This window comes from Eublepharis macularius, chromosome 9 (assembly GCF_028583425.1).
Source record: "Eublepharis macularius isolate TG4126 chromosome 9, MPM_Emac_v1.0, whole genome shotgun sequence".
NCBI lineage: Eukaryota > Metazoa > Chordata > Lepidosauria > Squamata > Eublepharidae > Eublepharis > Eublepharis macularius.
Genome location: NC_072798.1, coordinates 85,258,632 through 85,279,785, shown reverse-complemented (window position 1 = coordinate 85,279,785; position 21,154 = coordinate 85,258,632). Strand labels below are relative to the sequence as shown.

General features: G+C 45.3%; 1 protein-coding gene across 4 annotated transcripts in view; it reads right to left on the bottom strand.

Annotated features, from left to right (window-relative positions):
• The window catches only part of PLXNB2 (plexin B2), a 400,939-nt gene that overhangs the window by 21,014 nt on the left and 358,771 nt on the right, over positions 1-21,154 (bottom strand). For all 4 annotated transcript variants that reach the window (XM_054989404.1, XM_054989405.1, XM_054989403.1 and 1 more), the window contains 7 exons: positions 18,576-18,805; positions 17,014-17,195; positions 15,060-15,126; positions 13,994-14,140; positions 10,254-10,410; positions 9,006-9,106; positions 7,875-7,959 (listed from right to left, as the gene is read on the bottom strand). In XM_054989404.1, coding sequence (XP_054845379.1) covers positions 7,875-7,959; positions 9,006-9,106; positions 10,254-10,410; positions 13,994-14,140; positions 15,060-15,126; positions 17,014-17,195; positions 18,576-18,805 — 969 coding nt within the window. The remainder of the gene's footprint in view (positions 1-7,874; positions 7,960-9,005; positions 9,107-10,253; positions 10,411-13,993; positions 14,141-15,059; positions 15,127-17,013; positions 17,196-18,575; positions 18,806-21,154) is intronic.

Here is a 21,154-nt window from a genome sequence, read left to right as displayed (position 1 = left end):
CAGCTGGGCACCAGCTTGGATTTCTCCAAGTTCACCAGGAGCCCCAGGCGTTGGCAAGTGCTAAGTACCAAGCCAATGTCCTGCACCAGCCTAGACTCCGATTCAGCCACGATGAGCCAGTCATCGAGGTACGGAAAGATGGTACAGCCCTCTTCCCGCAGGAAGGAAACCACAGGGGCCACACATTTCGTGAACACTCGTGGGGCAGTGGACAGGCCAAAGGGGAGCACCTTATACCGGAAAACCCTTTGCCGGTAAACAAAACTCAGGTACTTCCTGTGCTCCTTCCGTATGCCCACGTGAAAGTATGCGTCCTTTAAGTCAAGAACCGCAAACCAATCCCCTTGTCTCAGTAAGGCGATCACAGCCGCCAACGTAACCATTTTGAATTTGGTCACCTTGAGGAAGGCATTAAGGCCCCTCAGGTCTAAAATGGGACGTAAGCCCCCATCCTTCTTAGGGACCAGGAAGAACCTAGAGAAGAAACCCTTTACAGAGTCCTCATAGGGCAATTCTTCCACAGCACCCTTGGCCAAGAGCGATACGATCTCTGCATCCAGCTCGGCCATAGTGTTATTGACAGCTGTCAGGGGTGAACTGCATCTAGGCAGCTCAACAAACTCCAGCCCGTACCCCAGTTCAACAATAGTTAAGACCCATGAGTCAGATGTTATTGACTCCCACTCAGAGAGGAGTGGACTAAGTCTGTCCGAAAAGTTCGGGGATACGGCTGGCGTGACCCGTCAGTACTGCCTCCCGGTGCCCTGCTGATCCTTCTGCTGGGCCGGTTGTTGTGCCGGACGAGGCTTGAAGGGCCGACGCCTCCTCTGCTGTTGTGCGGGAGGGTAAGGCCGCTGCTGGTAGGCAGGATACTGCTGGTAGCCCGGCCGCTGCTGTTGGTACCTGCCCTGATAGTGGTAAGGGCCTGACCGGGGAGCGTACCGTGACCTGGAGGAGGGCTTGTCCGCTGGAGCTAGACCCAAAGACCGCGCCGTCTGCCTGTCCTCTTTTTTCTTTTTCAGGGTCTCGTCGGTCGATTTGGAGAACAGCGAGTCCCCTTCAAAGGGCATGCTCTCCACCCTGGAACGCACCTCTTGGGACAGGGCCGTAGACCGCAACCAGGAGTGGCGCCTGAGGACCACCGCCGAAGCCATCCCCCTAGCAGCAGTGTCAGCAGCGTGGCTCCCAGCGTTCATTTGCTGTTTAGACAACCGGACAGCCTCTGTTTGCAGCAGGGACACCACCGCCTTCTGCTCAGGAGGGAGGTCCCGGGTATAGGATGCCAACTTCTCCCAGAGGTACAACTGGTACCCTGCCATGATGGTCTGGTAGTTGGCAATCCTCAGACCCAGCGAAGCGACGATGTACTGGCGCCTGCCCATGGCATCAAGCTTCTTGCCCTCTTTATCGGCAGGCACCGAGGAGTGACCCGATCGTCGGGGGTTGAATTCCTCTGTGACAAGGGAGGAAGGTGGAGGGTGTTTCACCAGCGCCGGCCAGGTACCCTGCTTGATCTTGTAGAGCTGCTCAATCCTCTTGGATGTTGGAGGCTGATCACAGGGCACCTGCCATACCTTCTCCACGATTTCCTCAATACCCTCGAGCATGGGGAAGCCAACGTACGCCGGGTTGTCTCCGTAAATGCGTTTGAGGAGCTTGTCCTTGGTCTGGGGAACCGCCGAGGAGATGTCCATCTCGAGAGCCTTGGCCATCCTTGCCATCTGGTCGGCGTAGATGCGGAGGTCCTCGAAAGGCGAGTCCGCCGATGGCACTAGCTCCTCAGCCGGCGATGGTTCGGACCAGGACTCCGACTGGTAGCCAAAGCTCTCCACATCCTCCTCATCGGAACCGAGCTGGGATTCCGGAACCTGGAGCGGAGGGGGAGCCCACGCCGACCTCGATGTCGAAGGCCTCGGTTCCGACACGGAGAAACCCGCAGGTGCCCCTTCCCACTGGCAACGGTATGGCGAGGGGAGGTAGGAGGCCTGTCGATGTCGGGACGCAGTGGACCGGGCCGATCGGACACTGTCCCCAGACCGACGTCGCTCACGACCGGCAGCTGGTGGAGATGGACGGGCAGGGGAAGGACGGCTCCGACGAGGAGACGGGCTTGGTTCCAGCCTCGGCGACCGAAGAGCAGGCGATGGTCGGCTCCGACGGCGCGGGCTCGGCTCCGGCCCCGACGAGAACTCTGCGGGCACCGTCTCGAAGGCCATCGGATCCGGCACCGGCACGGCGAGTTCCTCTGGTTCGGGGGAATCCAGATGAGGGGAAGGCGTGTGAGGAAGCACGATGACCTCCTCCTGGGGAGCGGGATGCGGTGACCGATGATGTTTGGTCTTCTTCTTCTTCTTCGCCGGTTCCGAAGAAGACCTCGGAACCGACGCGCTCCTCGCCTTCGAAGGGGACCTCGGCTTCGACCTCTTAGGCTTCACTGGAATCGACCCGGTCGTCGGTTCCGATCGGGGACTCGGTACCCGGATCCTCGGTTCCGATGTCGGTCTCGGATCCGATCTGGTGGAAGATGCGCTACGGGGCGGCCGCACCGGTCCCTGCGCTGGAGAGGCCGCTCTCGACGCCGAGGCACTCGGGGGACGCGGTTTCGACCCCGACCTCGCGGAGGCCACTGAGCCAGCTCTGGAATGCCGTTCGGCAGAGGGGCTTGGGCCGGCCTTGGAGGAGGGCAACGGAGCGCCTCCGGACATGACCTTCTGCCACAGGGAGGAATTCAGTCGGGCCTTGCGCTCCTGCCGGGCCTTGCTGGTGAAACCCTGGCAAATCCTACAGGCCGACACATTGTGGGTCTCCCCCAAACAAAAGAGGCACAGTTCATGGCCATCGGTCTTGGCCATTTTCGTGTGGCATTGGAGGCAATGCTTAAAGAGAGCCTTTGAGGCCATCTTCAGGGGCACGCTAAAGAGAGAGGTCAAACAATCCGGGTCGTATTTACCGAGTCCAGTCAACGTCCAAATCAGTAAGCAGAAGAGTAGTCGAGGTCCGAAGTCCAAAGTCAAAAGCCAAAGATCAATCAGAAGTCAGAAAAAAAGCACAAAGCACAGAGCAACGAAGCTCACGTTCTCTCCAAGCGGCGGCAAGAAGAGAACTGAGGGAAGGGGCCGTTGGTCGCTGGAGGATCACGTGACCGTTTGGGCGGGAAAACGGTCGCTGAGGCGCGCGACAAACGGCCCCTTCGGAGCCATGGAAGCTCTAGAAAATTCTCCGGCGGCTGGCCTGCGCCTGCGCAGTCCCCATGTGTGGAGGCACAGAAGAACGAAGATGAATTAACATCTCCTTCCTCGAGGGTATTCCCTCAGTCACTTAAAGCAGCAGTGGCTTGATCGCTGCTAGTAGTGAGGTGATATCCTCAACAAAGGAATACCTGGTCAATTATTGATTGGTTCCCCTTTTGAGGGCAAAATGAGCCAGCTTGTAATTGCAGAGCAAGTTTAGGTGTTGGAGCGACTTTCTTTGACTTGCTCTAATCTGGCTTCAGTACTGGTTCTGGAATGAACGCAGATTTAGATACAGGGGCGGATGATCTGCAGCTACAGACGGATGAGGATAATTTCCTCCTGTCAATTCTGTTAAATCTTTCCCTGGCCTTAAATACCACGCAAATTAATTAGGCCATTCGAGCATCTGATGAGAACCTCAAGAATGGTGCTGGTCTTCCCTATTAAACAGGGCTCAAAGAGCTTCTCTTGGAGCTGCTGAATCATCTCCCTAAAACCGACTGAAGGGTTCTAAAGGGATTGGTTCTATCTCAAATAGTATTTAATACCTATGTAATGCTACAGGATGAAATAATCCAAAGCATCATTAAGAGGCTGGTAACATCCAGAGCTATATTTCACTAGCTAAGCAGCCAGAAGCAACAATCTCTGTCCTGAGTCAGTATCTGAACGTTGTGGTCAAGAAAGAACACAATAAATTTGAATTCAGATATGACCAAGGTGATTCTGATAGGTTAATACTGATGTTCTGGATGGAAGTGACTTACTGAATGGGAGTCACCACTTCCTTTAGCCTGAGTGAACTTTTGGATTCAACCTTACTATGGGGGGTGGGGGGTGGGGTGGAACCAGATTGGTGCAGTGACCAGAACTGCCTTTTAAAAATTGACACCTGATTCAAAGATTCTTTTCCCTTTCAAGACAACTGTCAGGGCCACATTGATCCATGTTTTTCCAACTCCCAAGTTGAACTATGTCAAAATATTCTACATGACAACAGCTTTTGGAAGCGTCAGTTGACTTAGAATGCTGCTCCCTGTTTGTTGTCTGATACTGGGGGGGCTCTTTTTCAGATAGCTACGGTCAGCTGCTGATCTACTTCCCAGGTTCAATTCTCCCAGTGCTGTTCTTATCTGTAGAGCCTTTTCAAAACCTCACATACTAAAAGAAGCATCTTTCCTGTGCAAATTCACATGCCAATTAAAATACAAGTTGCACCATCTATCCACCAGGTTTGCAGATCGACAGTGTGGGCAGAAGTCTTCTTGGTGGCAGATCCTCTTCTGCGGGTAGGGAATGCCCAACAAGGAATGCCACCTCAGCTTCCTACAGTCATCTCGCAGGGCTTGTCTAACCAGATTGTACTGCAAGGCTTTTGACTGCTGGGCTGAACACTATTATTTGACCATGTTTTGCTTAGTTTTGGAGTGTCAGATTTGCTTTATACGGCTATTTTAATTGATTTTATGCCACAAACTATGGAAAACTGGGTATGCATTTTGAAGTAAATAAACACACAAATAAGGAGTTTACGCGAAGCACTCTGGAGTGCGTCATAAATACTTATTATTATCATCAGCATTGTAATCAAACAAAGAGACAGATAACTGTGTAAATGAGAAATTCTGCAAGTAACTTCTTAACTGGGATGCAAACAATGGAAACAATCAGACTGATTTTTTTCGTGGGAAGTCTCATTGTAATGAAGGCGAACACTACAGGAGCAAACTCGGCTGTGACTCCCATTCATTCCAACAAACAATGGTGAAGCCTGAAATATTACTGCACTTAGACCCTATAATCAACCAACATCTCTTTGAAAAGCTGAGCCATTTGCACATCATTCCTCTCCTTTTTGGGTGTGTGTGTGTGAATGAGATGTAAATTATTAATGGAAACCAATATCTTAAACTGTCCGGGCTCATATAAAATGACTGGAACAAAACAACAAAACAGCCAAACCAAACAACAACAAAAATTTATTACAAGACACACTTTTTTTTTTGTAAAATGTTTCAGGGGTGGATTCTTTATTCAGGCCTCATATCAATCTGTTTTTTTTTCCTTTAGGGAAAAAAGTCTCTTCTTTTTATGCAACACAGAATCCCACAAATCACTGTCAGCAGAAGCCATAGCTCTGCCCCGGCCCTCTAACATTTTATAGCTTTCCAAATAAACAAGCTAGCACTGGATAATTCTAAAAGACCTAAACACTAATGAAAAAAAAAATTAGCCAGGGATGAAATACTGCCATTCCAGAATTCCCCTGCAAGCCATTTCCTATATGTGGAGGGGGAAAAAGGCCACATGGTTTTGAGAAAGCTGCAGAAACCACATCTTGGAGGTGTACTGATTCCTTTTATTCCTCACAGAACTCTCAGCATAGATATCATCACAGGCCCTGCTTTTGGTCTGTTACTAAGAGCCAAGCTACAAGTGACGAATAACACTTGTCTGGCAAGTGAACAGATTCACGTGTATTCCTCCCTGTTCACTTGCCATCCAAGTGGAGCGCAAGTGAATGGCAAGTGAACAGGGAGGAATACATGTGAGTCTGTTCACTTGCCAGGCAAGTGTCATTCGTCACTAGTAGCTTGGCTCTTAGTAGCATCTGGTGGTTTGAAGTGATGTGTCTATAACTAAGGATTAATATTGTGTTGCCGTAACTTGGCATAACTGAAAAGGATAAACCAATGGCTGCTGTAACAACCTGAACCTCAACAAATGGCTCAACACAAGAGGTTGTCAGAGGCAAAATAGCTGTTAGTGCCTCTTTTTCGTTAGTGCTGTGTCACAAGGACATCATATTAAAAACTTCAGCTCATTATCAGAACATCTACTTTCTTGAAAAGGCATGCTTTTGTCTACAGTCCTCAATGCAGGTTAAATTACTGCATTTATGGAAAATGGCAGCATCTTAAATAAATGAGATCCAAGGTTGGGAAAAATGAAGTTTTTATAAATGGGTATTTAGTTTTTTTTATCTAATGTACACTCTTATCCCTAGAAACGAGGGGAAAGGACTTTAAAATACTCATCATCTATATGAAGCCTGAGAAGGAAAAAGAAGCAGAATAGCACACCACGAACATTTCTGACAGTTGTGGTTCTCAAGGCTGGAGCTGTTTTTATCCTTTAAGAGACACAGTCTGACACAGTCTCTCTTATTTTTAGCCTGCTCTCCCTCCAAGGCTAAGTCTCCCTCCTTCCGTTTTATTCTCACAATAACTCTGTTAACTACAGGTATAGCTGGAACAAAGGGAAAGCTTAAGTAAACTAACAAGAATCATCTTAGAAGCATGGTTTGTTTAGCTAATGGGAACTAGCTCTTAACAAAGATCTTTTGGGCACTGGGGATTTTTCTTTTTTCTGAACAAATGCAAACACAGTCTTGAGGTATATCAACAAATGCATAATATCCAAATGATGGAATGTCATTGTCCTACTATATAATGTGTTGGTGAGGTCCCACTTGGAGTTCTGGAGGCCTCATTTCAAAAAGGATGTGGACAAATTGGAATGGGTGCAGAGGAGAGCAACCACCAGGATGATCAGGGCCCTGGAGACCAAGCCCTACGGGAAGAGACTGAGAGACCTGGGAATGTTCAGTTTGGAGAAGAGGAGGGTGAGGGGAGACATGACTGCTGTCTCTTAGGGGAGGGAAGGGAGCTGTTCCTGTTAGTAACAGAGGATAGGACTTGAAATAATAGGTTTAAACTACAGGAGGGAAGGTACTGGCTGGACATTAGGAAAAACGTCTTCACGTCAAGAGTAATTCAACAGTGGAATTGGCTTCCTAGGGATATTGTGCATTCCCCCTCATTTGCAATCTTCAAGACGTGACTGGGCAAATACTTGTTGGGGATGCTTTAGGCTGTTCCTGCACTGGGCAAAGGATTGGACTGGATAGTTTGTAAAGCCCCTTCTGATTCTATGATTCTAAGTCATGCTGACAACTGCATTAGCTTCAGCAACTTCAGGGACAGTCAGAATATGAAATGCAGCAGGCTCTGGAGCAGAGCAACAAGCAATGGTCTGGACATCCCCGTGAGCAAGACAGAAGTCAAGGCAAAATAAGACATTGCAAAATGTAGAAACAAAAGTTCTAATGGAAGCAGAAGCAGCAGCAGCTTCCGCCAGTCAGTCTTGCCAAAAGTTAGGGTCAATGGGACAAAAGGGGTGGGGCAAGCCCTTCTCTACTACTGTGCAGATGTAGATTCAGAATAAGGAGGCCCAGAGAGCAGCTGGATATCTTAGAGCTCAGCCACAAGCATCTAGGCACTGAGATAGTCTTCAGGGAGACCTGCCTTGCCGCTGGGAGTAGATCCTTATATGGATCAGGAAAGCTTGTAATGTTCGAGTGGAGAGAATTGGGACTATTTATTCTCTTCTTTTCTCCTTAATGGTACTTCTGGGTGAAGTGAATGGCAGTCTTTGTTCCAACTGGGCATCCAATGCCTTCAGGAGTACAGAATCCCACCAGCTAGCAGCAGCAGGGATCATATCAAGGTCACAGTCACGAGGTACAACTGGGACTCCATCAAAGTGTATTCAGGCACCATCCAGGCACCTCACTTTTGGTGGCCATTGGCGATATATTGTTTGGTACCTTTATTTTTGATACCTTAAGCAAGAACTTACTTTCCTCTGGCATGTCTTGCTGGTGATCTTCCGGCTGCTGGGAGACCCCCATTTTAGACAAGATGAGAGTAGCTCCATCTCGTACCTTTGAGAAAACACAGGGGAGAGCTCGTTCAGAGTAGCAGAAATATGCCTTACTTCCATGACTCTTCCATTTCTGGTGGAAGCAGCACACGCAGTGTAAAAACCCTGCCTTGGCCACCCCCTGTAGTTTACTGAATTGTTCATTTAGAGATGCTCATGGGGCTCCTGTACATGAAAATGCTTCCCTCCTGCTTTGCTTCCCTGGAGAGGGTGCTCCAAATATGATCTCTTTTGTGTGCATGGAGTTGTGCCATCTTTCACAGTGAAGCGGATACATCTGTCAGAGCTGCTAATTTGCACTACTGGAAGGGTTCGGGGGTTTTTTTTGGCCCCATCAGTCAACTCAATATTCAAGCCTTGAAAATTCTTTTAAGTCTAAAGGCAACTGACGCTCACTAAATACTAGAGAAGATGCTTCCAAGTTTTAAAGAGCTCCTGGAAGCATGACTTGTTTGAGATATAACCGACAGTCACATCTGTGCACTGGCTGTGTACAAAGCAGACTTTTATCCTGATCAAAGCGCATACCTTGGTTTCCACAGGGGCTGTAGCTTGCCTTCCTAACTCTACAATGGGCCAACTGCAACAAAGGTCAACAGAATTCTGGAGACTTTTATGTCCTCAGACCAGCCTTTAAGAGGCAACCCAAAAAGGTGTCAACTCATATATTGGTTAGAAAAGGGTATACATACACAGCCCATTCCATAATATTTACAAAAGAATATTTTGTGTTACTGAAAAACAGTAAAAGAATCAGCGCTTTTTTTCAGCAGGAACTCAGTGGAACAGAATTCCGGAACCTCTTGAAAATGGTTACATGGCTGGTGGCCCCGCCCCCTGATCTCCAGACAGAGGGGAGTTTAGATTACCTTCCGTGCAGCGGTGCGGAGGGCAATCTCAACTCCCCTCTGTCTGGAGATCAGGGGGCGGGGCCACCAGCCATGTGACCATTTTCTCCGAGGGCAACCCACTGAGTTCCACCACCTCTTTCCCCAGAAAAAAAGCCCTGAAAAGAATATTAACAAATGTTTCAAACTGCTTCCTTACATTGTAGTGCATGAGGGTGTTGATACGTTTCCACCTGCCGTCTCTTTGGGATGTTAGGTCCAAGTCCGATAGTATCTGTGCAGTAGAACCTGGACGCCACTCTGAGAAGTAATGACAAGCAGAAATACGCACTAGATTCATGTGCAACTAAGAAAACAATATGCACCAACAATGTGCTTCCATTTAGCAAACCATTCAGGCATCATACTATCTGTAACATCTGTTTCTCCCATCCCCAAACTGGTATTGCTTTAAATAGAAAACATTCTCTGTCTCCTGAACAAATGTGAAAAATGAAAGAAACAAGACTACTTGCAATAATTGCTTTAAAATACAAGAGTTTTTTTATAAAAACAACGCCCCAAACCTTAAGCGACTAATGAAGTAACTATCAAGTGAAAAGCTTATCAAAGGATCCAGATTTCCAGAGGACACATAATGCAGCATTTCAGGTCCTGAATCTCAGAACTAGGGGGCACTTAAAAAAAAATAATTCTTATAGAAACCATGAACTGAATTGCAGACTACTTCATTAGGGTGTATTATTTGTGAACAGATTTAGCTATTCTAAACTAAACGCTTTCTCTACAGGGAAAGTTAATAAATATGAGTGTAAGAATACAGAATAAGGGTCTGCAATCTTTTAGTTAAAGAGGCCTAGTATTGTCAAAATGCAGAGCAAAGAATCATCAACTAGCCAGTATAAGAAAGCCCGTTTGCATGACTGAACTATACAACACAACATCATTGATAGTTGACATGTGGATTCATAATCCAGAAAGTTTCGACAGCCCAAATTTTGCCTGTTGTGAGCTGTTTATTAGGAAGTGGTGCACATGAGGTCTCACAATAAATCATACATATATACAGCAGGAGCCCCTACATTATCGTTTCAGTGCATTAGTATAAATCTGTGCGTAGTATCCACCAGGATTACTGGCAACTGATTCCCCCTATCATATCTCTTTCTGAAACTAAGTCCTTTAGTTCCATAAAACCCTTTGCCTGCCATCGCCTTCACATACTGGTTATTCTAGTGCCCCATTTATACCTTCAAGATACCTTCAATATTTCATTTTCTTTTTTTAAAAGAGCCCTATTTGAGTCATTTCTGAACTCTAGAGCCACGAGCTGCAGACTCCTGGTACAGAAAATCCTTAGTGAATCCATTTATCTTGCCTAGCATTCTCCTAGACATCAGTGCATTTATTAAATGCTGTTAAGAAAACAACCAACGTAGGTACCTACCAAGAACGACACTGTCAGGCTTTGGCCACTGTGAATAAGGTAAATTCCGGTAGACTTGGTCTATTATCTTCTCCTTTACTTGAGAAATAGTATCACAGTTGAGTACTTTTACCGGCACGGATTCCGTGCCTTCATCTTGGACGATCACATTCACAGTCTGGAAGGTGGAAGATTTCATGGTTATTAAAACTGGACAAGAAAAATCAATGTGGTATTTATGCAGGAGCTTTCTTTTATTCCCCATGATTGAAGTTCAGACAGGTCCAACAGTTCCTTGTGTGTTCTTATTACCACACTTCATCATTGGCTTTGACAGAAATGTGGGTCACATAAAGAGATCTTCATTGTTAACTGAAATGGCTATTTTGGGTTCCAGAACTCACCCCCCCCCCTTTTTCTGAGAATACAGAAAAGGGCATTCAATAGGTTTTCTTCTTAAATATATTTCTGTTCCAACAGCGCTGGATCTTGGGAACTTATTAAAGGCTGGCTTTAAACAGAGACAAGTGATCAAAATAATTGGACTATCAACCATCTGTGCTTTTTTAGGCTAATCAATTAACAAGGTATCCAAAAAGTTGAAAGTTCAGTTTATTATTTACTGCTCTGACAAAAACGGAAAGGCAAAAGCACTTCTTGGAACAGCTTCAGCTGTTGGAAGTACTTCTGGCTCTTGAATGTTATCAGTCATAGTGCTAGAAAATCCTCCGATATGCAGCATTTCTCAGTTTAAAACTAAATATATTTAATCCACAAGCAGTAGGCGGCAAAGACAGTCAGTCTGCTGCAGTTTTAAAATAGCCGACAGCAAAGGGCCAGAACAACAAACATATCATTTGAAGTTACAGAGCTTTGAATGTTTTGATGTACTTTCCCCATCTTATAAATACAGATGATTCCTCGCCCCCCACCCCCCTGCCAATTTACTTTCATGCTTTAACTGTGCAATACAGCATTCTTGTATTTAACATTCTGGTTAGACCAAACTAGTCTAGATAACCCCAAATAAGGAGGTTGGAATCACAAATGTCTAACAGGGGTGAACTGTTGGTCATCATATCACCTTACCATTTAGGCAACGGAGGCAGCATTTCTACATACGCAGTTCGAATTGGCATTGCATACTAGTGCCAGTAATTATAATTCTCCCATTCCCCTACAATCAGGCCGCTCACGTATTCAGACTGGGAAAGCGCACAATAATAATCTGTTCTCCCGTGACAAAATGAAATGATACGGGCTGATTTCACTTTAATATGCTGTAAGATACATACTACTACTGGTTCTTTGGGACTTAGCAGCACAGATAGTTGGGACGGAAGCAAAGGAGCTAGAAGTCGGCTTTCATAGAACACTTATTGGTTACCACAATAAAAACAACCCATCAGATTAAGGAATCCCATGGAAACATATGCCCAAGGAGAATGTGTTAGAGAGTAAATTTCTCTCAATCAGGAATTTCCTTTTGGCACACGCTACAGTTCAAACACAAACTTCGCTTTTTATTAAATTTATTCCTCCCCTTTGCTCTCAAAGTTGTCTAGGTATGAACAGCTGTGAACTGGGTGCAAAATCACTACCAACTCCTCACTCTTCTTACACTCCCCCACCAACTATTTCCACAAAGGATATTAAATGTGCTTTGAACCATCGTTTCATAAGTGTTTTTATTACATTTTTATCAGATGCTGCATATGCGCCATTGCACATCTGGCTGTCAAGCAAAATGAAATGGCTTCTAGCAGTGTCAATAACCTTTCTGGAAACTCATAGTAGAGGGGTTTTCTAGACAAGGGCAAGGCATCGTAGTTCTGCAGAATCAAGTCCTCAAAAACTGCACATAGTCACTTTTTTCATTTTTCATAAGCAAGCTGATCTGAATTCAAAATGGGTGAAAATAGATACTGAAGCCCAAAGGCTACAGAATTCACATCAGGTTGGGAGTCGAGTTAAGAACATGCGGATTTAATTATTTACTTCATGTATATCCTGCTTTCTCCCCCAATGGGGACCCAAAGCAGCTTACATTTTTCTCCTCCACATCCTTAAAACCACTCTGTGAGACAGGCTAGGCTGAGACTGTCCCGATGATGTCCAGCACCTGCCCTCAGCAGAGGGCAGATTCAAACCTGGATCTCCCAGGCCCTAGCCCAATGCTTTAACCATTGTACTGCATTGCCTTTCTGATGGATGAAATCAACATCATTAAGGCATCCTACTTCTAATAAGGGCAAACAGATGCCTCTCAGATGCCCAAAAACAGTGCATAAAGACGACAGCTCTCTACTCTGTTTCTGTTATCTGGTATTCCAGGTATACTGCCAATTGACATGGAAGGTTAGTTATACCATTTTGGCTAATAGCTGTTCAGAGACCTCTCTCAATAAGCTATTCTTGTTGTTTACTTCTGAATAACTAAATCTATCTGCTATATTTAGTTGTTCACACTTGACCAAGGTGGTGTGAATGACCAGTCCGTGAATTCTATGCAGATATGGATGGCTGCTTGTTGTCCCCTGAGCCCCATTAAGGATGTGAAACAAGAATGACTATTTGTGGCTGAGGTCCCTACATGGTTTCCCCTGAAGACACACCATGAAAACCTCTGACCATGTGACACAATAAAGGTTATACACATATGTTTAGTACAGTCTTCTTGAACCTAAGCAAGACACAAACAACCAACTGAAGAGCAAAAGGAAAGGAGATTAGTGTTTGGGGACATATCAGTCCTTACAAACACTGAGTGTAAACTGGAACAAAACTTGATTAAAATTACTGTATTTTACAATGAGGCCAACATATATCATAACATTTAAATATCTTGATCACTCATGTATTTGTTAAATCTACTAACTGGGGGACAAGGAAGGTTGTATTTCATAAAGGTTCAATAAAACCAAAGTCTAGTGGCACTTCGGCTAAAGACTAGCAATATACATTCCAGCACAAGCTCTCATGAGTCAGCGCTCACTTTCTCCGGTGCATAAAGTGTACATTCATTAGGCAGATGCACTTATACTTAAAGCTACAAACAACAGAAGGCAGGAGGCCCTTCTGATTCCCAAAAGCTTATACTGCGATAAATTCTATCAGTTTTTAATGTGTCACTGGACTAGAGGTGCCAGGCCTCCTGACATCTTAGAGCCAAGCTACAAGTGACGCCCGACACAGGTCGGACACTTGTCAGCTTCCCTCAAGTTTTGATGGGAAATGTAGGCGTCCTGTGGTCTTGCAGCTGTAATGGAGAGCCAAGCTGTAAAACCAGGACGCCTACATTTCCCATCAAAACTTGAGGGAAGCTGACAAGTGTCCAACCTGTGTAAGGCGTCACTTGTAGCTTGGCTCTCAGTTTGTTGCATGGGAGGAAATGGGGGGGGGGAGCAGAGAGCATGCACTGACCCACTTACATCACTTTTGGTAAAAAAACAGAAGAGACACATGAACACAATAGTATTTTACAAAACTACAGAGTTTTGTAAATGTTTGAGCATCTAAAGATGGCACTTCTGGTTTTTACCAGATGTGATGTCAGCATGCTGGCACAATACTGGCACGCTTGGATTTCCAGGGACTGCCGACTGCAACCTGTCAACCCTATACTAGACTCCTGTTTTATTTTCACTGCAACAGTAAGCACACAACTACCCCCCTGGAAGCATACACATTCAGCATTACTGATACTGATTCAGAAAGAGACACTTGAGACCCTCCCCTTGACTCTGAGAATAGCTCCTTACCAGTTGTGAATATTCTACGTCATCTCCCAACAAACCGGTGTCGTTCAGTGTATATTTGGCTTTCATTAGCACAGCATCCACAGGACCTTTTTCCACCTGATGTTTGATAGCCTTGAACAACTTATAAAGAGGCTCTCCAGCATTGTCCTGTTGACATTGGCAATGGAAGGCTGTGTCAATACTGCTGAATATGTTTTTAAAGAAACGGGACGCAATCCCTCAGGAAGATGCAGAAAGTCTTAAGCAAACATATATTTATTTATTTGATGGATTCAATTCACTTCAATTTCTAGCCCGCCCGCCCTGTAAGTAGGCTTAGGGCGGCTGGAGGGTTACAGCAATAATAATTCATATTTGTATTTTATTCCATTTATATCCCCCCTCCCCCCCATGTTACAATACAAATTAAACAGATTTAAATTCAAAATCCCTAAATATATAAGATAAAATATAGATTAGTAACATTAACCAAATCGTGACGTCTAATACAGATCACACAAGACATTCAAAACATTGCTGGGCCAAACAAATAGATAAAATCAGCTGGAATATAAGCAACAGAAAACAAGGGGAGCCAAAGCAAAAGCAAGAGCAAAATCAAGAGGGCCATAAGGACAATTTGCCAGCGCTTCAACCACCACCGTAGGCCTGGCGGAACTGCAACAGATCCCTCAGGGCCTGGATCTCAACAGGAAGAGCGTTCCACCAGGCTGGTGCCAGAGCCAAGAAGGCTCTAGTTCTAGTCGAGGCCAGGCAAACGTCCTTAGGGCCGGAGATCACCAACAGATGTTGACCGGCTGAACGTAAGGCCCTCTGGAGGACATATGGTGAGAGGTGCAAAACATGTGCCAAAACACAGCACAACTTCATTCACAATAAACAAAGTAAGGAACACCAAGCCCAACTGAATCCTTCACAGCAGTTTTCCTGGCCAGCTTACCCTAAGCCGTAAGTAAAACTTGATCTAGAACTGTTCCAGATTCTGGTAACCAGGAACTATAAATGAAACATGAACTGGACATCTAAATTATTACGAACGGTATTATACATGCATGACACACTTTACCTTAAGATACTGATACAAGCAAATGGACATCCAGTTAGAAAGCATCCTCTCCACAACCGTTTCTGATCTTAAATAAATAAACACAGGAAAACGTTAACAACTAATAATTTTGATTTGAATCTCACATGCAAGAAATATAGCCTGCATAATACAAACACCTAAAACCACTGCCAGTATCTTTTTTCACGTACTACTTAAACCCACCCCAACTTTTGATAGATGCAAAATAGCAAACGGCACTGTAATGCTCATGTTTGGTGACTTAGCGGTTAGCAATATAGAACATGTCCCCACAATGTGGCAATCATTTTCCTGTGGTGTGACTAGACATGGGCACGAACCAAAAAAAATTACTGAACCAGCAGATTGTGGTTTGGTGCAGACCACGATCCCGAATTCCCAAACAGCAATGACCATCTCCCGTCCCCGAACCGAACCAGGATCGTGGAAAACGCAGCGGGGTCCGCCGCTGTTCCCAGCAATACAGGAACGGTGGCTGATGCAAGAGCTCTGTCCCACTCCACTGCTCGCAGAAAGTGAAACCCAGCCTGGGAGACCACGGCTATTTATAAGCATGGGTCCCATTCAGCAACACAGGAAGTCTGTGTTTGGCCATCAGAGCTGACTATCAGGGTTTGCAGGGATGAGATTGGAGTGCCCATGGCTACAGAACACCCCTCCCTCCCCTGGGTGTCTTCTCCCAACCTGTAACTGCTTTGCAGCTCCGTGGTTGGAAGGAAGCCCTGCTGATCAAGGAAAGCTGGGCTTCTATTTGGGTTTCCTGGGTGACAGAAGGAGGGCAGACAGAGCTCAGGCATTCCCCTGGCTCCATTGCCAGGGGAATAGATTGCTGGCGCCTGAGTGTCTGGATTCCGGAACCGAGCCCAAACGCCACGATCCAGGCCTCTCCTGACCACTGGATCGTTGGCCGTGGACGATCACGATCCGCTGGGGCACGATCGCGCGATCGCCATTTTCGTGGGTTTTTGATGCTCGTAATGCGGTTCGTGCCCATCTCTAGGTGTGACATACAAACAACCACTGTTGGGAAATTTTAAAGCTGCCCTGCACAGTGAACAGAGCCTCTATTAGATAACATGGCAATAATGGTCAATTTGGACTGGGGATTCACTCTGTAGCATGACAATTAATTTACCCTTGCTTTAAACCACATCCTTGCTTATATTGATCTCATTACTAGCAACAAAAGTGTTTTTCTGCTTTAAATATTAATAGAATGCAGAGGTTCATTCTGAATGCTGCATTCCTGAATCTACTGAGTCTTTATCACATGGTGAAGGAAAGAAAAATACAATACTTTAATTACTAGGAAACAAGAGTACTGTACTTTCAAAGGTGAAATAAAATATCAAAACAAATCAATGCTCTTGTGCTGCTTAGAATAAGATCAATGCCAAACCAGAAAAAAAATAATCAAGGCAGATCTAAAGATAAGTTGGCCATTAACATCAGATGAGCAGCGAAAAGAAGAATATGTAAAAATATGAACATTGTGAAGAATTCCTGGAAGACAAAGGAGTAGATCCAACCATCCCCTAATGAGCCTCCCTCCAGCCTAAGGATCTGTTGGAGGAAGAGCCACTTAAGTTGGATGAAGGCTCCGTAGGCTGGAGGAAGGCTTAAAACTGCTCAGTAGAGAGGAAAGACAGAGGTAGCAGCTACTCCAAAAAGCCTACAATATGACATTTTGGTAAATGCTCCATTGTTCCATTTCGACCAGGAAATTTTGCTAACATTTTAAGAATTCTAAAGCAAATCATCATTTTATCTTGATCTCTATATGATAACAAGTTGAAGAGACCCCTTCCGCACTCCACCAGATATGAACAGGTGTAATCTATGTCTATGAAAAATAATGGGAGTTTTACCATTTTCTTCAATAAAAAGAAGGAAACTTCCATTACTCTTGAACTATTGGAAGAGTCATTCCTACCTTCTGAGCATCAGCTTTGGGTTTTTGGCCACCACATACTGCTCCATCAGCTCCAAGAACAGTGTCCTCATTATGTCCGTATAGTACTCTAACTTCCCATGCAAAGCGACAGTCAACAGAGATGCAAAATACACTTTTGCACGGGCAGAGAATTCCCTTTGCTTTTCCAGTGTGTGAATGAACTAAAACAAAACAAAAGAGATATGTGACTGACCTACCATCAACTGCAGAAGAATACTGTTAATTTTGCATGCACAGTTCCTGAAAACACATAAGATCAAGGCAAAATGCACCCCAGCTCTAATGTTTATAATTTTTTTAAACTGGCTAAATAAAATCTAGTCTTTAATAAGCCTGTGACACATTCCTTGATGGCCGTTTTCACACGGCCAGGCGCCGGGAAGATAGCACGAAACCCACGCCATAAAAGCATCTTCCTAGCACAATTTCACAGCACAATCCCCTTTAATAGCCCTTTTTCTGACGTCATTGGGCCATTAAAGGGGATCGTGCCGGGAGATCGTGCTAGGAAGACGCTTCAGGCTGTGAGTCTGCGCGATCTCCCAGGGCGCGTGTGAAAACGGCTGATGCTTCCAGTACTGAGATTCAGATCGCAATTTGCTACACATGTTCAGGACACATTTATTTGGTTTAGGTCCAAAGCTATCCTTCTGGAAAGCATTTCTATTTGTCTATAGGGGGTGGTGCATTTCTGTGTCTTTGCCAGCTGCATCCCAAATTGTTTCAAAACATAGCCCCCAACTGCAGAAAACAGGAGATATAGAAGATCTTTCCTATAGTGCAACCCATCAAGAAGAAGGGATGGAGAGAGGATAGCATGGCAGGGGAAGATGGCATGGCCAGGAAGCCAGGAGACCGTGTTGTGTCTCAAGTGTCACCTCTGTTATCCTGCCACTGCAAGTGCCTCTTGGGGGAGGGAGACACAAGGCCAGCATCAGGAAGTCTACTGCAGTGAAGAACAGTCCAGTATAGGGATGCTCAGAGACACCCTTCCCTGTACAAAAGGTCACCCTTGCCTCCTTCCCCAAGATTCAGTCTGGCCAAAGCTTCCTGCCTGTGCTTGTTGTGTGGCGATCAGCTCTTTCGGGAACGTTGGAGGCCTGACTGGAGGGTGCAGATGGTGGCTGGTCTGGGCAGACTAAGTGACAGCAAGGTGGAGCTTTTCTGCAGAAGGGACCTCTGCCCACAAGTGTAGCACTGGAAGATCAATCTATGGGGGCGTCAGGCTGTGCTGACCGTGGGAAGAAAGACAATGGAGGCAGAGCTTTTGTGGACTGGGAGGGTTTTTTTCTAGCTGCCCATGCTGAAAAGGAACTCTTTTGGTCTCTGTTTTTGCTATCAATGTAATTGGACGGGAGACCTCTGAGGAAGACCAGGGTTGCAGAGGCAGGCAATGGCAAACCCCCTCTGTTAGTCTCTTGCCATGAAAACCCCACCAGGGGTCACCATAAGTCAGCTATGACTTTGCAGCACTCTCCACCACCATATTTCAGCAAAAATGCTTTTCAGGAACACGGAAGGTGGATCAGTTTTATACTCACATTAATGAGAAATGATTTACTGTTGAGGAGATTGGAGAACTGAGTCAGAGCCTGTTCTACTGTTGAACGCCTAGCTTCAGGGATGTCCAGTTTCCCCGTGATCATGACATCTTTTTCTCCATCTTTGGATGGCAGGAAGAAGACTCTGTCTGTGTAGGTTTTGTAGTCCAGCACAGGAATTCTTGCTTCGTTGATATCATTGGTCTGATCTTCCATTTCTATCATGAGATCTGTAAAAAAACCCAACATTTTTAGAGCTTTAGCTAAAAACATGCTATTGATTCAATTTTCAATTCAATTTGGGCTATATTGAAGAAACAATCAAGTAGCCTAATCTTTTCATTAGTACATCCTTTCAACTTTCTTTTCTGTTCCATTTTTTAATCATTTAGAAGAATTTGCATCTTACAATAAAACACACTTCCCCAGCAGAAGCTCATTCAAGGCAATTGTTTCCTTTTCCAAGTGAGTTGTATAGAAAAAACATCACATGAGCTTTGCTTCTGAATATATTTGGAATTGACTTTAACTACACCTACATGTCAGTAAATGGGTTTAGTATTACTTACCATCTTAGATGCAAACCATCCGAACCATACTCTGTCCTGCTATGGCATAATGCAAGGACTGGCCAGGGTAATATTGATATAAGTTAATGTGTTTAAATCACAATGTCATTTACAATTTGTTGTGCTCATCTCCTCCCCCAGTACGATCTATTCTATATATAGCTAAATAGTAAAGAGTCCAGTAGCACCTTTAAGACTAACCAACTTTATTGTAGCATAAGCTTTCGAGAACCACAGCTCTCTTCGGCAGATGCATGCTATTTTTACTATTTACTATTTTGCAACTACAGACTAACACGGCTAACTCCTCTGGATATATAGCTGAGAAGTAGTCTTGCTGAGACTTCACAGTAGCCGCGGCAACTGAACTGAAGTCTGAGGTATCCAACAGGCTGCCCATCTCTTTCTGGCCACAATTCAAAATGCCGGTTCTTACCTTTGAGGCTCTGAACAGCTTGGAGCCAGCATCCTTGAAGTACCATTTCATCCTACACTACCCACTCTGTTGATCAATTAAGACCCTCCTTGCTATGTCTCTGTCCGCAGAGGTGGCGACCAGCAATGGCATTTTTAGTGGTGGCCCCCTGCCTGCAGGTGCCAGGGACTAGATGACCCTGGAGGTCCCTTCCAACCCTAGGATTCTGTACCTCCTTTCCCATGGCACCTAAAAGGCACCTACTTTAGGTGCCCTTTAGGTGCCAAGCCTGCCTAGGTGCTGGGCTTTTAACTGAGGGGTTCTACTTTTTAAAGTTACTTTTTATGATTTGCCTCTAGGACAAGGGCTGATTTATAAATATCATTTTAGGCTGGTAAATGCTTTATGCAGTATTTTTGCTCTGGCTGTTTGTTATAGTTACTTTCAGTTATAATTTTGTTTTTTGATGATCATATTTTACTTTCCGGGCCGCTCCATGCAGGTGAATAGAGAGGCGGCATATACATTCTCTAAATAAATAATTCGTATTTTATCTTGCCCTTTCATGAAGGAGCTCTGGATGGTGGCAGGGCTCATGCAGTGAACGTGTCACTGAGTGGGGATATGAACATCGGTCTCCTCAGAGTCTAACAGTCTAGCCATTATACCATGCTGGCTATATATTTATGCATGGACTACATGGTCTTTTTGTCATCCATGTCCGCTAGCAAATGGCTCATCAGGTTTGAGGGATGTGAAAAGACAAGTGAAACTGCTACAGGTGGAACAAAGAGTGGGATCATTGCCAGCCTTCAAAACTTGTCTTTGACCAGTTCCCTCAGCCTAGATATGCACCGAAAGCATCGAAATATATTGTTCCCCCCCTCTTACTTTGGAGCAGCTTTCAGAAATGGCACACTTAGCAGCCTGTTAGAGGAAACCTGGCCACCCTCCTCTATCGGGGGTGAGGGTCAGCTTTCCTGTATCCCCCGTGGTCTGCCTCCGGTGACCTTTATGAATCCAGCTTACTATTATCATCATAGCAAGGTCTGTCCCTGGTTCATGCTGGACTGGTAATTCAAAGAGGAAAGAATGTGACAAAATGCTAGAAAATGGGAATGGATAAGAGGGAGATGAAGCCTAATCCTTCTGGGTGTGTGTTTGCAGGGGACACAGTTTGAAAGATTAGGCCTCAAAGCTTTAGTATCTGCCTGCGTGGATGACTGCAATGCACTCTGCGTGCGGCTGCCCTTTTAAGTCAGTTGAAAAGCTGCAGCCCGCATCTTTATATGAGACTGGATTGCATGGCTCTCTTTAGCTCACCTCTCTTTGCTTCGCAGTCCTAAGCCTTCTAAACAGTACAAGATCTATGCACTTTAAGGAAGGAGCACCCCATTCCATATTCCTCCCCATGCGTTAAAAGATCCACTCCACATCTCATGCTTTACAAAGGCAAAGACTCCCAAGGGGCCAGCCTTGCTCTGTAGTGGTACAGTGGAATGTTTCTCGTTCTTGCTAATTAATTTTTGTCTCCAGGTAGAAGCCTGGCTTTTCCTGCAGGTTAATCTGCATTTGTTTTAAGCATGAGAATTTTA